At 41.3% G+C, this 17,668-nt stretch overlaps 1 protein-coding gene across 4 annotated transcripts in view; it reads right to left on the bottom strand.

Annotated features, from left to right (window-relative positions):
• Positions 1–17,668, bottom strand: part of septin9b (septin 9b) — a 75,816-nt gene that overhangs the window by 13,771 nt on the left and 44,377 nt on the right. For all 4 annotated transcript variants that reach the window (XM_086033462.1, XM_086033464.1, XM_086033465.1 and 1 more), the window contains one exon: positions 909–1,100. In XM_086033462.1, coding sequence (XP_085889588.1) covers positions 909–1,100 — 192 coding nt within the window. The remainder of the gene's footprint in view (positions 1–908; positions 1,101–17,668) is intronic.

Here is a 17,668-nt window from a genome sequence, read left to right as displayed (position 1 = left end):
TAACAATTTTGATATTGTTAATTGTAATACAGATTTATTGCTTGTGCATATTAAAAAATACACAGGAAGGGGACCTTGAAAAAAAATATTATTAAATTATTATTAAAATTATTATAATTAAATGTGAAATCAACCCAAACACATTTTTTTTTTCAAGAATATGTTCCCAGCGGGCCCACTAGTTGAAACGAGTTAGTTAGTCCACTCGTTTTTTAGCCACCTCTGGGGGCGGCCATTTTGCCACTTCTGTCAACTGAAAATGACATCACAACTGCTCAGGGCTCAGGTAACGATCAATCACGGCTCAGCTTCAAAAAACAGGTCAGCCGTGATTGGTAACTGGTAACTCAGTTGACAGAAGTGACAAATTGGCCGCCCCCAGAGATGGCTAAAAACGAATGGATTAACTCTTGTTGTTTGGGTTGACTTCCCCTTTAAGTATATTAAATCGCAATTGCAATGTTGAGGGGGAAAGTAAAATCGCAATTACCGGTAGATTATTTTTCAAAACCTATTGTGCAACCTCATGCAGTCTTCGATGACGAGTAAAGGCAAGCAATAAAATAAAACAGTGGAACCTCCAAACTCTAATGCTCTAAAAGTTTAATAATTTGGAATGTCAGCCAAATTTTTCATGAGCTGGAGCCTACCCGAGCTGACGTACACCCTGGACTGGTCGTCAGCCAGCTGACACTCATACCTAAGAATAATGTAGAATCTTCAGTTAATCTATAAGTATGTTTTTGGAAAGTGGGGGAAAAAGAAGCCAGAGTACAGGCAAGAAGTTCACACAAGCATGGGCAAACCATGAACCCCAAACCTCAGAACTGTGGGCTGGATGTGCTAACCACTTGCCCAATGCTAAAATGATTATTCGACCACGGTGTTAAGACGTCCGTCCGACTCACCCACAACCATGATGTTGAGCTCAAAGCCTTGCTTCATGGCCTTCCTCCTCATCTGCTCCAGGATGGCGTCGATGCCCACGTAGCTGAAGTCGCCGACGTGGTGGGCCTTGTCCCCTTTGCCGTGCGGCGGGTTGGGGTGGTGTGGCTTGGTGTGGTCGGACATGTTGCTGTGGCTCAGACTGACTTCTGACCCTGAGGGAAGTATGGAGAGACGATTGACTTGATGCGCAACCGACTTTCATACCAGAGATTGTCATCCCACATTTACATCTCGAACTACAAGCAAGACAGTTTCAGTCGAGTGTCATTACCTTACAAGCGGATTTGCTTTTACTTAACTGTACGCCAAATTATGAATCAGCAGATGACAATACACCAAGCAGACATTACACTCAACACTTTTGAGTTATGACTTCACCAAAGCTGCCTGTGCCTTGCAGGTGGCTCTTTGTTTTTAAGATTTATGAAAGCTCAACAGGCGGACGGTGCAAACTACAAATCACGCCTTACCTCTCTATTGAAGAGGAGATGTAGCAAGACAAACGCTACATGCAGCGTGTGCCCAGGCACTGTTGCAACAAGCAAAGCGAAACATGCACAACTGTGCCAACGGTGCTGGTATGTAACGCACGTAACCCTCTGTGGGAGGAGTCAACACTTCCTGTGCAATGGCAGAAAAGCCGAGTTATCCCTCTCAGTGCAAACTGCAGGCATACATGATACTGGTATGCATGGATGGTATACCTGAAGTTGAATGGGCACAAGGAGACCGATACTTTAGTTTTGCACATTCAGATCAATGGCATAAAACCACCAAAGGCACACATCAAAATGTTCTATTTCAAAAGCCCCAATATTATATACAATTGCACAATCTAATAAAGTCAAGTGTTATTACGTCATAATATTCTGCCTTGACCAAGACAGTGCTCAGATCTGCTTGACACTGTCACTGTATCAAGTCTTTTGCTCACAACGGTGGGAAGTACGCAAACTTGGACGAAAACAGAAAGCGTAGTGCTCATACTACACGAATATTCAAAACAAACATCGCTCACATAGTCTCACGGATGTTAGCTTGCAAATGTGTTAAGATGAAGGTGGCGATTTACAGACCTGATGTGCCGTCGCTATACGCTGAGGTTCAGGAGCAAAAATCACTTTAAGCAGGTAAAAAAAAATAATAATAATTGGCTATTATTTAACACATATATTTTACATAAAGTGAAATCGACCCTAATTCAATTGGACAGCTGACTGCACGAGCCACATAATAAAATGATGACAAAACAGATGGCATTTTTAGTTTACATTTTTAGGTGGCTGCAGTTGGACAATCTGAGTTTGATGTCATGAATAAGTGGATTGCTTAAATAGACTTGTTTATGTATGTATGCATTTATTTATTCATTCATTTATGTTTATTTATTTATATCCAGTGTTATCCTCACTCCATATGTCAAAAAGTCTTTGTGGCTACCAGTGTTTTTTTTTTTCCTGTGGGAGATGGGCAAAATGGCTCTGAGTATTAAAAGTTGCTGAAAGCCGACTCATGATTTAAGAGAATTTTTGGGTCTTGTGGCACACTAAAAATCACAGGTAGGATTTTATTTATTTATTTTTTAACTATATACATCATTAGCTTCCTTTGCATTTTTTGTGACTTGGTGAACAACATTATCAAATTTACAGCTACACATTATTTATAGCATAACAGTAGCGCCAACGCTAGCTAGCTAGTAACAAGCAACATGCTATTCGTAAACACAATGTCATCAAATTAAATGGCACAAAACCAACAGAGCCACAAACAAGTACAAACATTTCAGAGTTTCTAATTTTACTTAGGCACAGGAGTTGACTACTTGACTCAGTACTTCTACTTTTAATAGTCCTGTACTTCTACTTATCTTAAGTTCCAAGTGTGATTACTTTTGCCACCTCTGCAAAAAGCGCCTCCATACCGCCGTATAAAGCAAACGACAAAAACAGGAAGTTTAGCCCTCCTGTTAAAACATTAAATTTTACCGTTACTTATAAGCCTTCAATCATCCAATCCAGTAAAGCACACCACACAAGAATCAAGAACAACAGCAGAAAAGGCTGTTTTGGCATTGGGCAGTGAACATTTGGAACATTTTTCATGGGCGCCCAGCCCACAAGTGCATGCTTCTTACAAATGGGCCATCATTCGAAATGGAAATAAACAGCCATTCCAAGGAGCGGAATTAGAAACGGCTGTCATTATGACAGTGCAGTTCTACACTCCTGCAAACTACAACCACAATAATAAACATATTATTAAAATGAATAACTCTCCCACAGTGCCAATCAAAAATGAGCAGCATTATCCTTTTAAAAGGCAGAACTTTTGACACCGCTCTTGAATTTCATCTGATTGTGCAGGTGTGCCAGATGAAGGGTCCATCATATTTGACGGACGTGGGCCACAGCACCGATTTGCAGTTTTGTTGGTTGCTGACAAAGTGATTTGAGAGGCCCTGCATAGAGTCCTCAAAAGAACATTACAGTGTAGTATCAAATAGCGTTTTCATTGAGGCCCAAAAATGTCTTGCTGCACCCCTGTGTGCAGGCCTTGACAGCACAAGGCTGTTCTCATGTTCCCTCCACTCAATCCCCGTTAGCTTCTCTTCTCAATAAAAGACAAAAGAGCTGTAGTTTCGGAACGTACGCGAGGGAGCGCCACACCTACTTGTAGCCTCTGTGGTATCTGTCAGTGCTTTTCATCTCTCAACTCCCACTTGATTTGACCACATCAATGTCCTCACTGTGCTTTGGCCAAATCTCAGCAAACACAGACGAGCAACAACACGATGGCCACATTTGGAATAGAATGAGTCCTAATACAACAAAAGGGCGTTTGACAAATGAAGTGCTTATTTTTGGTTAAAAAAAAACAAAACGTAACATCAGTAAGCATGGACATAATTCCATAAGTGTTTTGCTTTTTCTGTTTTGTATTTAGTTGTTTTTGTAATTTTAACCGTCACAGAATGGTCTCGCATAAAACAAAAAACAACTGAAAACATTGCAATACACATGCCGGGTCAAAAGTTGGCGATGTCACTTTGCTAAGAAACAATACAAGTGTAACAGTGTGTCTGACCTAGCGATGGGCATGACAGTTCTTTTAAGAGAACGGAATCATTAAAAACAGTTTATCAAAAAGAACCGTTCAAAAGTCACCGAATCACTTGAGGAAGTGATCCATTCATTCACGTTCACCCAAAAGATCGTTCGTGAACGACTCAACAGTAGTCTGACCAAGTCTTAACCAAAACTGTATTTTTGAATATCCTTTGTCTTCGTCGCTCACGGTTCCATTGGTTACATAAGCAGTGTAGTGAACTGAAACTTGGCTGGCCAAGCATGCGCACCAATTTCAACATTCCGACAGATACAATAATGGTGTCGTTTTCAATAACGTCGACTTGGACTCTTTTCATGCTCCAAAAGTCCATCGTTATGTAAACGAACGTCCAAAACGACACTATTTTTACTGCTGCTGACAAACTCCCCTACGGTGGTCAAGATCTTTAAACGGACCAGGTCAGGGAGGCCACTAAAGTCATGCGCAAAAAAGGCAATCCTGACACTGAGGAATGCAGATTAATCCACGCTGCGACACGAATCCTCTGAATAGTGCCTGACGGTGGGCCGCAGCTGATTTCCAGCCACGTCGCTGTCCTCAAGGACCCCCCTCGCTGCGGAATGTAGACGGTCCGATGTCACACGACGAGATCCATTTATCTTTAGCCGACGTGATGGGCGATCCAACGCCATCATTTCCATGACGCCTTCACCGGACTGGAGATGCTGCAAATGAGTTGTACTGACAACGCTTCGGTTCAGGTCTGCGGGCCAAGCAGCCTCCTGGACACCGCGACCATCTGCAGTCATCGATTTCTGCTTCTAAGAATAGAGCAACGCTCTGGCAGGGACGAACGCATAAACAATAACAGTCATGCAGTGAAAGCAAGCGTCACCTGCTTGATTTCAACTCTCTTGTTGCCAAAAAAGCCAAGACTATTTTCATCTTGGAGGGAGCCTAAAAATGAGGTGGCCATTAGCGCCGCCGTTTCGTTGCCTAACACATGATTATGTATTTGCAAAGTGTCACGGCTGCAGGGGGGCGTCCCATGAGTCACGTCTTAATTAGAGCGTTCTAATGCGACACAAAGACGCCGGCGTTGATGACCTTTGCCACGCACGCGGCCTTTCCGGATGAGTAAGCGTGCGACAAACGAGCGGAGATGTTAAGCGTGACTCATATCGCCACTACTGCGTGACATGCACATTTGAACACAGCATCGTAACACACAGCTGGACCACTCGGTGGAGTAAAATATCTTGAGGGACCACGGCGTACGTACCTACGAACAAAAAAAGGAAAAACAAAATTACGCCTTTAGTATAAATTGACCAGAACAGGCAACCAGAACGCACTGCAAACGGCTAAATGCCGCATATAAAGGAATGATGCCAAAACAACAAGGTACGTTATACTAATACTAGAATTCAGTGAAATCTAAACTAAATGATCACATCAGGCAGAATCTCCAAAACCAGCAATTTTTCGGAGCCAATAACATTCCATTATCAAAGTGAACAAGTCATTTTCAACACTTTAGATTGGTCAATTATTTGTAAAAATAATCGGCCTAAGTGGAGCCTTACCAATAGTATAGATTTGTAACAAACAAACAAACAAAAAAATCTGGACATAAAATTCTGACCGATGATAGTGACATGAGATACTTCCATGTTTTTAAATTGTGGGAAGGAGCCAGATTACCCTGAGGAAAGGAAAGAGAGAATGTGCAAACTCTACACTGCCATTCAGTGTTTAACACTGCCATCGATTTTAAGTTTTAGTCTACAGAGTTCATCATTTGAATGGAAGCAGTTTGACTGTGGCACAGATGAATCTCATTTCCACTACTTCCTTTCTGGCCCACTGTATCATCAACACCTGACCCCTCACAATAAAGCACATACAAATATTTGAGACACTGACAACATTCCTTCATTTAACTCCCTTAATGAAAACAGCGTCAACTGGAAGCAGATGTTCCGACTATGACAGTCTCCTTCCAATAAAAACATCATATCAGATGATTTTTGTCTTCACCTTGTGACTTTAAAGAGGCTTAGCTGAGGCTCCAGCTCTGTTTGACGACTGGAGACGAGTTTAAGCTTTCATTTGTGCACGAGTGGACCGATCCCATCAAAGACAATTCCACTCCCTCATCCCTATTGATATGGACCTTGGGTCAGGTTTTGGCAGCCCTGAATATCCATACTCGGTCATCATCAGAAAATGAATGCACATAGTACATTATACTCCTTATCTTTATCCTACGCATTAGTTAAGTACAAAAATCCTTCAGGGAGGAAAAGCAGCAGCAGAGGAAAAAATAGGGAAAATGACTCACGGAATATGCAACACGTCATTAACCGTAATGATGTAACTGCTTCTTGCGGTCGTCGACTGGTACTGAATGTTAGAACATTACGATTGGAGGATTTGTATGAATGAGCAAAATGTATTTTTTCCGCTTATCGTACAAATGATGCCATCACGTTCCAAATAGTTTTAACAGCCACAATAAACATTGAAGTCAAGTTCAGCAGATGAAAACAAACGCTCCCCGAGGCAAAGTTATTGAGATGCTTGCGGCACATCAAGTACAGCTAGGGCTGCCACGCACAAACGATTATTTTGCTAGTCGACTAATCACCAACGGTAGTCGCGATTAGTCGAGTAATCGGATAGTACGTAAATCGCGGCGAATTGCACCAGGAAGCTGCCGCTGTTATAACCATCATTCGCTTACAAGTTGAATTCTTTATGTACAAACTAACCATAAAGACAATTAACATGATAGTACATTCAACTTTGATTATCAAACTTTGCAACTTATACCATCATTCTTGACATGTTTATAAACGAGGGAGCGACTTCAATTAATGGCCTTAAAATCTTCAGCTGTAATTGTTTGGTGCATTTTAAAATGGAACCAAAACTATGCACTGTGCAGAGTTGCGCTAATAGAGTGAAATCATCTATCACTACGAAATACTTGTAAACATACTGTATTTCACTCTATAGAAGCTAAATATGGGTTAAATGTTTTGTATGTACTACTTGTCTTGAACACTGTGTGGCGCTGTCACTTAGGAGTATACACGAAAGGAGAAAGAAATTATGTTCATAGACGCAATATGTTTTATGGGGATTTTAATTCTTGGAAAGTGACAAATAAACTACGTATTTTAGCAAATGATTTATGGACCCTCTATTTACGGGCACAATCAGATAAAGTAAACAAACCGTCAGCGCGTCAGACCAACCCAAACCGGCAACACTTCACTAGCCCAGTATTAGACCGGCTATTATACACTCTTCTTTTTTTTTTTTTTTTTTTACGTAGAAAAATCTGGAGAAAATTGGGCAAATGCACTGTGCTAAAGAAAACAAAAAAAAAAACACTTGTAATGTTTTTTAATTTTGTCTTAATTTAACTTTGATCCAAAAGGTTTTGTTTCACTAGTATGCAGAATTTAAAAGTAGTAAATTGATCTACACTATCAAATTGTGGTATGTACCTTGAACAAAGAAAAATGAATACCTTTTTTTTTTGCCCTATAATGGAGTATATTGCAAACAAACGCAATTAAAGGTTTTATTGTTATGTGATGCAGATGAGTGGCAAATGTCATTTTTACATGTCAGCTGTTACTTTGAGTGCTGACATTTCTGCTTGATTCACAATGGAATCATTACCCCCACCCCTCAATCACAAATGGTGCGGTTTGAGTGTCTCTGTGAAACCAGGAAGGGGCCTGCTAACAAGTGGGCGGGACACAAATGGCTTTGGAGGTCTGCGCTCCAATGAGTGCTATTTGAGTTGATGCTTGTACGTCTACACTACAGTAGCCTCTATACATATTAGCCACACGGCGAACAAAACCGAATACCATAATGTTGAATGATTTAAACAGCTCTGTCACTAAGATGAATGTTTGCCGCGGTGTGGCATGGTGGGACTGCGATGACATAAGATTGCATAAATAACTTTTACTCCCCTGTTCCCGCACAATGGCGTATAGATCACCGCACACATTACAATAATAAATGAATCCCCTGACGAAGGGACACCGACTTTTTGACAGTCTTTAAATGGTTTAAATGACATGACGGAGGCGTTTTTCTCAGATGAGAGATTTCTTACTCAAATGTGATTTCTCATATGATGTGGTTAAAACTATGCTTTTCCCCTTTTCAGTGTCTCCCTGCAGGTTTGCTTATCTGCTCTTCCACTTAAATGATTACTGACAGTCTTTTAACACTGTCTGCACTTACAAGCTATTTAGAAAAAAAAAAAAAAAAACATGAGTCTCATGAGAGGAAACCCCTGGATTTTTGCCCGGGTTCACCTTGAGTGAATTTCCCGCTTTCCTGTAGGTGTACATGTACTGTATTTATCTTGGTCTGCCCTCACATATTTCCCCTCGCTTTCTTTTACAATATTGGCCCATTGGTGGAACTAAAAAAAGAGGGGAGGATCATTCTACTGACAGCCTGTTGAGGAGAAAAAAGCATGGCCCAGAAAGGAGGCGGTTATTTAATAATAATAATAAAGGGCCAAAATGTTTTTTTGTGAATATAGAATATAAATACTGTATATCGTTGCTGTCTTGTGAAAAACACAAAAAAAAAATCACGTTAATGCGGGAACACCATTCACGTAAAAAGACATTTGAAAAAAATGGACATAAGTGTTTTTCACACGACAGCGACGATATATAACTTGATGTTTAGAATATCGTTGAAAGTTACACAAAATAAAATGTTAACAAATTTGACAACTGCCGATGAGCACATTTTGCTTCTATGCAGTTCTAGTGAGAACATGTGTATTTGCATATGAGCATAGGGTTCAAATGTGTGCAATTTAGTACTCGCTAAAGTTTTATGGTGTATTTTCCTGAGCGTTGTCAGGAAAGAATGTTATTTTTAATTGCAAATAAAAAATGAAGCAGGTGTGCAAGCGGATTAAATGCCCATATTTGTAATAACCTTTGTTGCATGTTAATGATGGTTTATCACAAGTAACAAGCAAGTAACATTCTTTGTTGTTTGAAACCTGAACACATGTTAAAGAGCCACGCAAGTAAGACAGCAGACCTTTGTCAGATGGCCATCAGGGCATTACTCAGAATATTTGTCAAAGAACGACAGCTCAAGACTTCGGATAATTTAGGATGCAGTCATCTTGGCCAAAGAATGATGAAAGTCCTTCCCAAAATATGATGGGCTACTTTGGAAAAGTGGCCCAACTGCTGACACCGAAGTAGTTGTGAAGCATCCAAATAACTTGACATATTTTCCAGTCAGAGTTACTTCTTGTAGGAAGGGAACCAACATTTTTGGGCCACGCACAATTTGGAAGGGATTACTCTTAAATCTGAGAGTAATTGGCTTGCATGTTAGAACTGAATGTCTTGTAAAATGTTTTTAAAAGGACTGCTATGTTTCCATGTATTCTGTGACATACTGGCTGATTCTAGCGAGTGAAAGCAGGGTACACTCATCTTTACCAGTTATTAAAATGTTAAAACAAAAACACTAATGAATACACACACACATACAAACGATTATGGGGGCAGGGGGGACAAGAAAGAAGAAGAAGAAATAGAAGATGCTAGCCAACAATGAGCTAACAGTTAGCTTATCTGGTCTGGACATTGCAGTTGCCAACTCTTGTCATTTTTATTGTGCTGAATCTGAAGGATTTACAATCGTAAATATTGAACAGGTTTAACATTTATGATTGCCGGCACAACTGTTTTTCAAGCAGACCATGAAGGGGGGAAAAAAAAAATCCCTCTTAACCCACCCCACAACTCAGTACAATTGTTCAAAGTAATCTTTTCATACTCTGGCCTTGGCAAACTTTTACCAGAAAAAGTTGAAAATAAAAATGCTCAAAATCAGACAGATTAATTAGTAGCCTGTGTACGGTAGTCCACTTAAGCATCTTTTTTCACTTAAGCCACAATGTCACTCAAATCTACATCCGTGCGTTCAAATACAAAATCATGCTCATTGAAAATCCTGACGCGTTTCTCGTCATCACGCGATGAGGGTAAAAGCTAAGAGGGGGCCTGTCGATGACGGCCACAGCTGCCACACACGGACATCGTCGCTTCAGAAAAGCTCGGAAGAATGCTCCTGGCCCTTTTCATCTTTCAGCCCTGTGCTGGACCACGGAGGGAGTAATGTAGAGCAAAGCAGATGGCGTGACAGAGGTGTTGAAATTGTGCTTTCCTCACTGAGAGAGAACAGATAATCACCCGTCCCGCAATAGTTCAGTTGCCGAGCTGCTGATGGAGGGGTCCATGTAGGATAGTGGATGTTGAGATATGATAAAACCCTAAAATAATGAAGGAATTTATGTTTGTATGCACAAGAGAGAAAAAAAAAAAACAGTACCCGTCTACAGGCCGGTCCGCCTCTAATTTTGAACGGGCTTGTGTTTTCGATTCCGACTAAACTTTCACTTCGCTTTCAAACATTTTTACTGATGAGCTTCAAACCATCAATAGTTACCCAAAGTCTCATCACATCTGACTAATGAAATTACCAAACATGTTACAGTGGACCAAAGAAACTGTCCTGAGTCCGCCCCCAGACTGAATATTCTTCAGCCATTTGCTGCGGAAGTGCACACTTTGACTGCCTGAAATGTGGAAGTCTGTGTGCGTACTGCAACACGGCTGTGCAGGGGCGGATATAGGTTAGGAGAGCGAAAATAAGCGCCATAAAATGGGTTTAATGAGCTTAGGGAACGAGTGCCATAAATACAGCCATCTCTGCAGCGCAACCCCTGGCCCCTGTTGTTTGTTTGGCGACCGACTCCCACCTTCACTGGCAACTGTCGACAGGCGCTAACGGCTAGCCACGGAAGGCAGCATTTCTAGTCATGGAGTGACGTACCCTGCGTCTCCCAAACATGTAACAAACGGATTTAGAAAGGCTGCAATGCCACGGATTTATGTGCACTGCTACCTGATGAAGCTTATTGGGGAATTGGCCTCATGTGACAACCAAGAAAGGTTCTGGGACATCGCTGTGTGACTAGCTGTGTTCAGCATTATTTTGGGGGGGGTGGGGTTACTTACACACCTGTGTTTAAGGTCAATCAAAAAAAAAAAATCCATCTATGCGACCACTTTTTTCTAAATTTAGCTGTTGCAGATTTTAATCAGGTGCGTTTTGTACGCCTGAAATAACGGTATTGAAAGGCCTATGCTTCAGCTGTATCTTAGATACCCATAATTTAGATTTACCACGGGACATTTTTAAATGTGTTTATTTGTGCTGTTCAGGCAAATGCTGGTGTGTTGAGTTGAGTTGAATATGTCATCATTTTGCACATTTTAATTACTAGTAAGATCATATTGATCAGGTACATCTGTACTTCATCATATTCAGTATGTATCCGATTTTTTTTCCCCACACATTTGGAAGAGGCACGATTCCGAACTGAGAACATCCAATTAATTCCATGTGTTTGTTTCCTTCTTTACGCTTCAATTTTCGCATATCCAAATTGTGCTCCCTCGGATCAAAAAATTGAAATTTTCACAAACTTTGCAGTGTAAATCAAACCATTCTCAAATATTTGCATATCCTTCAAAACAACATTGGGTCCCCCCCCCGCCCCCACCCCCTTTATTCATGTAAACGGCCCCTGGGAGACTGACAAAACAAGGGCCAACACCGTTGGGAGGTCTCAGTGGTGCTGTGATGCAGACTCTCTGACAACGACTATTCATATGTGAGACACATGGAAAGGGATGTCACAGGGTACAGCCAGAAGGGGAACTATTAAACGACAAATAGCTCAGACCTAACGCAGAAGTAGTGCACAGTAAATCACATAAACACCAAATACAAAGTAGAAAAGGCTGTCAGGGCTTGGAGGGGGTTACTCTTCCTCATAATGGAAGCTATGCACGACCGGGCTTCAAATGGATGTCAATTCAAAATAACTGCATGTGCAATAAATTGTATTTTTGCAGCATGGGGAAGCAACATTTTTCATAACCACAAGAAATTTACAGTGGCACCTCATTTAAGATTTGACATCATTCCAATTGGTTAACTTATAAATAAATAAATAATAGAATTATGCGCCTTATACTAAAGTCTTCTATCGCTTTTATGTTGGTGGGTTGGACATTAAAGAGCTAAAGATTTCTATTACTGTTATTTCCTATGGGAAAGCATTTTTTAGATACTGTACAAAAAACGTCTAAAAAAAATCCTTCACCAATCCTACCATTTTTTTTTAAATATTGGATCTTTTCCCCCCCCCCCCATCAAGATTATGAGGCACTAAAGTCACAGCAGCACACATTGGTGACACAGTGGGTGCTTATTCTGTTCTAGATATCACACCTGCGGCCATATTATCACAGGGCGCATTCTTCCCCGAGGAGACTAACAAAATACCGGTGTGTCTCTATTGCTGTCCTTTCACCTCACAGCTGTCACTCAGTGTTGGAAACTAAAAATCTGCAAATCAAAATATAAAGTGCAGGCGAAAAAAAAAATGGGGCCAAGGCTGCAGACTTGATTACAGTGCGTTGTTCGCAATGACCTGCATTTGACTTGCGTTAGGCTCCAGTTACCCATGACCCTAATGAGGACAAGCGCTACAGAAAATAGAAGGATGTTCGCATTGATCAACTGGTTTTCCTTTATGGCTCTCTGGATAATAAATGAGGGGGCACAAGGTTTAGTGAGTGGAAAACTGCCTAAGGCCTTCAGGGGAGGATTCCAACATATATATAGTAGCCTGGCCGGAGTCGTTAATGCCAAATGAAAATCATCTCAAATTACTCATTTCCACCAAACACTGTACAACTGCAATCCACGTGCAAGTAGGAACAGATGTTTCGATCTTGACACTTCTTTGTCCAACAAAGTATGATCGCCTGTATTAACTCTTTAAAGCAGGGTTTAGCAAACTTTTTGAAAGAATGCCCTCGTTATCAAAGTGTCACTAAAACATAATTAGGCATTAGACTTTACACAGATATTACCGACTTGATAGGATTGGCAGATATTTTGCATTTCATGTTGGTAGTCAGTTGTAATGTCATAATTTACAGATCGATCAATGGCATCTTTGATCGGATATGCAAAATAACAGAAAAGTTCACTCCAGAGACAGTCTTTGCTGCTATCATTAATAAACATTTTTTTCTCAAAATATAGGGGTAAAATCACAATCAGTGTCACCAAGTTTGTGATTGTCTCACGATATTTGGCTACTTTTCTGACCACTTTAGTGACGATTAAAAAAAAAAAATAGCGATAAGCGAGTTTAATATCCATTCAGAAACTAACAAAGTTAGCAATAACAAGTATGAGACATTGTGAAAGCCTTGTCAAATTTAACACCTGCTTTCCCTTCACACCTGAGACATTGTCAGACTAATGAGTCACAATTCACTAGGGAGAGAAAATGGTCACATGACAAAACATTAACAATATTTTACAATCATAAACCAACGTTTGCCTTTTTTTCCCCATTCCTACATACATGTTGTTTGTAGATGAAAGAGGAGGGATTCAAAGTCTCCCTTCACCAGTGGATTAGCGATGTCATGATCAAAGTCTTACCATGTATCCTTAAATAAAAGGTTGCAGCGATTTTGTTATACAGGAGACTGAAGGCAGCAAGTTAAGACTGCTGCAGCAAACGGGAGACTGTGGAGTAGGATACGGTCATCTCCAAAGCAACTGGGTAGGCTAATGTTAGCATGTGTGTTTATTTTGTTCATCACTGGCTGACACCAAGACGTCTGTGTAATAATATTACCCGTTTAGCCAAGCCGCAAAAACTGTGAAACTTGTCTGCGCTGGTTTCAAACAACCCTAATTAAGTGTGTGTTAAGTGATTTACAAACATTGAGCTGATCTGATTACTACAGTGGATGAATGGCTTTAATTGACGCCCAACGAGACACACTGTAATGAGTAACTGATGCCAAACAAAATTACATGCGGGTGGGAGGCCGCAGGGACAGGAGAAGCGATGTATTTTTCTCTTTTTTGTCAGTTGACAAAAGTCAAAGAAGAAATCAACTATTGTCCTGCGTAAACACACGGCACACTCTTGCTGTCCTGTCTTGTGATTAGTCTAAAGCGCACACACAATTTCAGCCCCACATCCTCAATGTTCCCAATTCTCACTGTCAGTTGTAGCTTGAACATGAGAGCAAAAACAAGGAATTATTTGGCAACACACTACTACGGACAAGATAAAAACTTAAACAGGAACCTAGTGGGGTTCTATTAGAATCTAGCAACTGGTGGGAGGAGTTCCTGCTGTGCAACGCAGTTTGAACCAGTCAACTCTTCCTGAACTTTGCCACCAACTTCCAGAGAAGAAAACCAGCTTTTGCATGTGTTCCCATCACTTACCAGCGATCAAACTTTGGACTCCAGCACAACTGTGGAGCGCAAGAAGTAACAATGTTACTCCCAGTGAAGTACATTGATTATCCACGCATGTGCAAGACACAATAGGAGGGAGGGATAAGGAGGGGGTGGGTAAATGGGGTGGAGAGTGTGTGGGGGAGAACTGGTAGTGATGACCCCCTCAAACATCTCTCACACACACACACACACACACACACAACGGTTGCAAGGCGAAACATGAGACCTTTACTTTTACTGATCTCCTGCCAAACACGAGCTCAACTTCACCACCATAGTAGACACCTGACAAGCCCACTGGAACACCTCAAAGCACCAATCAACTACACTCCGCTTCTCTTTCTTCCTCCCTCGCATTAAAAGACATTTCTCCCCGAGCTTGAAAGGCGGATAAGCATAAGGCGAGACATGAGCAGCTTCAACTCACCCAACCCTCTTCTTCTTCTTCTTCTTCTTCTTCTTCTTCTCCTTCCTGCTCTTCCTCTCTCCCTCTCTCTGGTGCACACGCTCCTCAATCACAAGCTCCAGCTGGTGAGGCTCCACTGTTGCTGCTACTAACCCCGCCCCCCGGCATAGTCATGTGACCGCCTTTCCAAGTGGTGGCCGGGAAAACTTTGCGCACTCCACACAGCCACACCCCTCATTCAAGTGAAAGTGGACGGGGAACTTTGTGGATGTGGGGCTCAAATCATGTGTGCGCTTCACATTAATCACAAGGCAGGACAGCAAGAGTGTGCGTGGACAATAGTTGGTTTCTCCTTTGACTTGTCTTCACTTGTGTGTGTCCATCTGTTCTACACTTCAAACTTTTTTTGTGTTTAATGTTGAGGCTCCAACACAAGAAGAATTCTCGGACGAACTCCTCCAGCAGTGCGGTTTCCTAACATTTATTGAGCCAAGACACATTTTACATTGGAAAAATCCAAAGGTGGGTAGTAACGGCATGTGCTACATTTACTCCATTACATTTACTTAAAACGGAAGTCAACCCAAACATATATTTTTTTCAAGAATATGTTCCCAGCAGGCCCGCGAGTTGAAATACAGCATTCTGATTAATTTTGCGTTTGTGGAATACAAGTTAAGCAGCAAAATGCACTCGTTTTTAGCCATCTCTGTCAACTGAAAATGACATCACAACTGCTCACAACGACCAATCGCGGCTGACCTGTTTTCCGAATCTGAGCCGTGATTGGTCGTTGTGAGCAGTTGTGATGTCATTTCAGTCGACATAAGACAAAATGGCCGCCCCCAGAGATGGCTAAAAACGAGTGCATTAACACTTATTCCACAAACCCAATATTTATCAGAATGCCGTGTTTCAACTCGTGGGCCTGCTGGGAACATATTTTTGAAAAAAAGAAAATGTTTGCGTTGACTTCCTCTACCCGAAAATAGTTTTTTAAGAATATGTTCCATGAAGGCCTACTAGTTGAAAAACAGCATTCTGATTAATACTGTGTTTCTCGAATATGAGTTAAATTAAATGCAGTGTCTCTAAGGGCTAGATAGACCAAAACTATGTTGGCCAACAGTGACAGATGCTTACCCCCTGTGGCGTCCAGCCGGCTGTCAGCACGTCACACTGGAAAAATACACCGCAAGGACAGACAGCGACGCTGACCATTAAAGTACCTTCTGCGCGTGCATAAGATGTAATACCCTTCCATATCACCGGCGGCTGCAGTCACTATTTCTCATTGTTAGAAAAATCCAACCGTAAAGCTGTTGGCCGGGGGCGGATTATAAAAACGTAAACAATGCATTCAGCAATATTTTTCGCTCACGATGAACTCCTACGCGAAGTAAACCCTCACGTTCTTGACACAGTATTGTGAAATACTTACATTGTCAACAATTGCTCTTGTAAGAAGATTAAGGCAGCGAAGGCGTGCTCGCTGTTTATACGCATTTGTCACTTCCTGTTGGTGCTCCGCGCGCTGATTTGCTAGCTAACAGCCAATCAGAGTGACCAAATGTCAGGACTGGCGACGCCGATTCAACATGCGTAAACGCCGCCCCCGACGCTTACTGATGAGTTACGACACTACAACGGTGGCCACTACACTAATCAGACGGCTCTTAAAGACGCCAAGACTCTTCACCACCGACGTCGGTTTGGTCTATCTAGGCCTTAACTTCCTGTGTGATTGACATTTAGTAATGTTCACATTTTGAGTGAGCAAACTTTCATCAGATGCATACTTAATGATGAAATAAAAATTCTGGTTGTTACAACATAAGTTAGATATTTGATTATTTCGTTTCAGTGGCTAAGCCCCCCGCCCCCTTAGCCCACAAACACAATTGGGAGCAGTTTTCACAACACTTTCCTTCCTGTCAGTGTTGCACAAAATCTTGTTCACGCTTGGCTGTGGTTTCCGTGTGACTGACTAAGACAGTATGTGCATCTAAAGAGCACACTAATGAAACTCACAGTTTCAAATGTCATTCATGTTATCTTTGTGGCATGCTGTGTCAAATTAAAAGCATTTTCAAAGCATTCTTTTTGATCAGGTACCTCACTGGTCAAATTTATCAGTGGACACCACCTTTGCTTGAGCAAGGCACTAACAAAGACTATGCTCTCGGCTCACATTTAGACAAAATTGATAATCTCGTCGGGAAGATGGATATTAACCCAAACCGTAAAGGCAACTCAAAACTTTTCGAAGGCGAATTCAATATTTTCAATGGCTAAACCAATAGAGGATGCTTTTTGCTTAACATCTTAAATTAAATGTGACATTTTTCACTTTAGCGCATTGTTGATGATATAATTTGAAATCCACTGTGGTGTAAAAAGACCATAAGAACAGTCTGCCAGTGTCCAAATGCTTCTGGACATAACTGTGTCTACGGAGTCACCGAGACAGTGAACATTTGAATTTCCTGCAAGACTGAACCCTTTGAGTTGCGGCGTTCAAAACGCTACATTCCCACAGTACATCTCTCTTTCAACAAGCGGGATATTTTCCATTGAAGCTCTCAGGAAACAATTATTAGTATGAAACTCATGACCAGTGGTGTTTGACCTTACTATTTCTTTGTGGGAACTAAAGATCAAACGTGTCAGAGTTATTTTATTAGTGCTGGTAAGAGCCTAAAAAGCCGAGCTCTGAACTAATTTATGCTCAGTAAATTGAATTTGAATTCAAGCACGGTGGTTAACCTTGTGAGTGGGGAAAAGCACTCGCAGATGGCGAGGAGCGACGGTTCT

The sequence above is a fragment of the Filicampus tigris genome, chromosome 6 (assembly GCF_054856515.1).
Source record: "Filicampus tigris isolate MCC_2025a chromosome 6, RoL_Ftig_1.0, whole genome shotgun sequence".
NCBI lineage: Eukaryota > Metazoa > Chordata > Actinopteri > Syngnathiformes > Syngnathidae > Filicampus > Filicampus tigris.
This window is presented reverse-complemented; position numbering and strand designations above follow the sequence as displayed.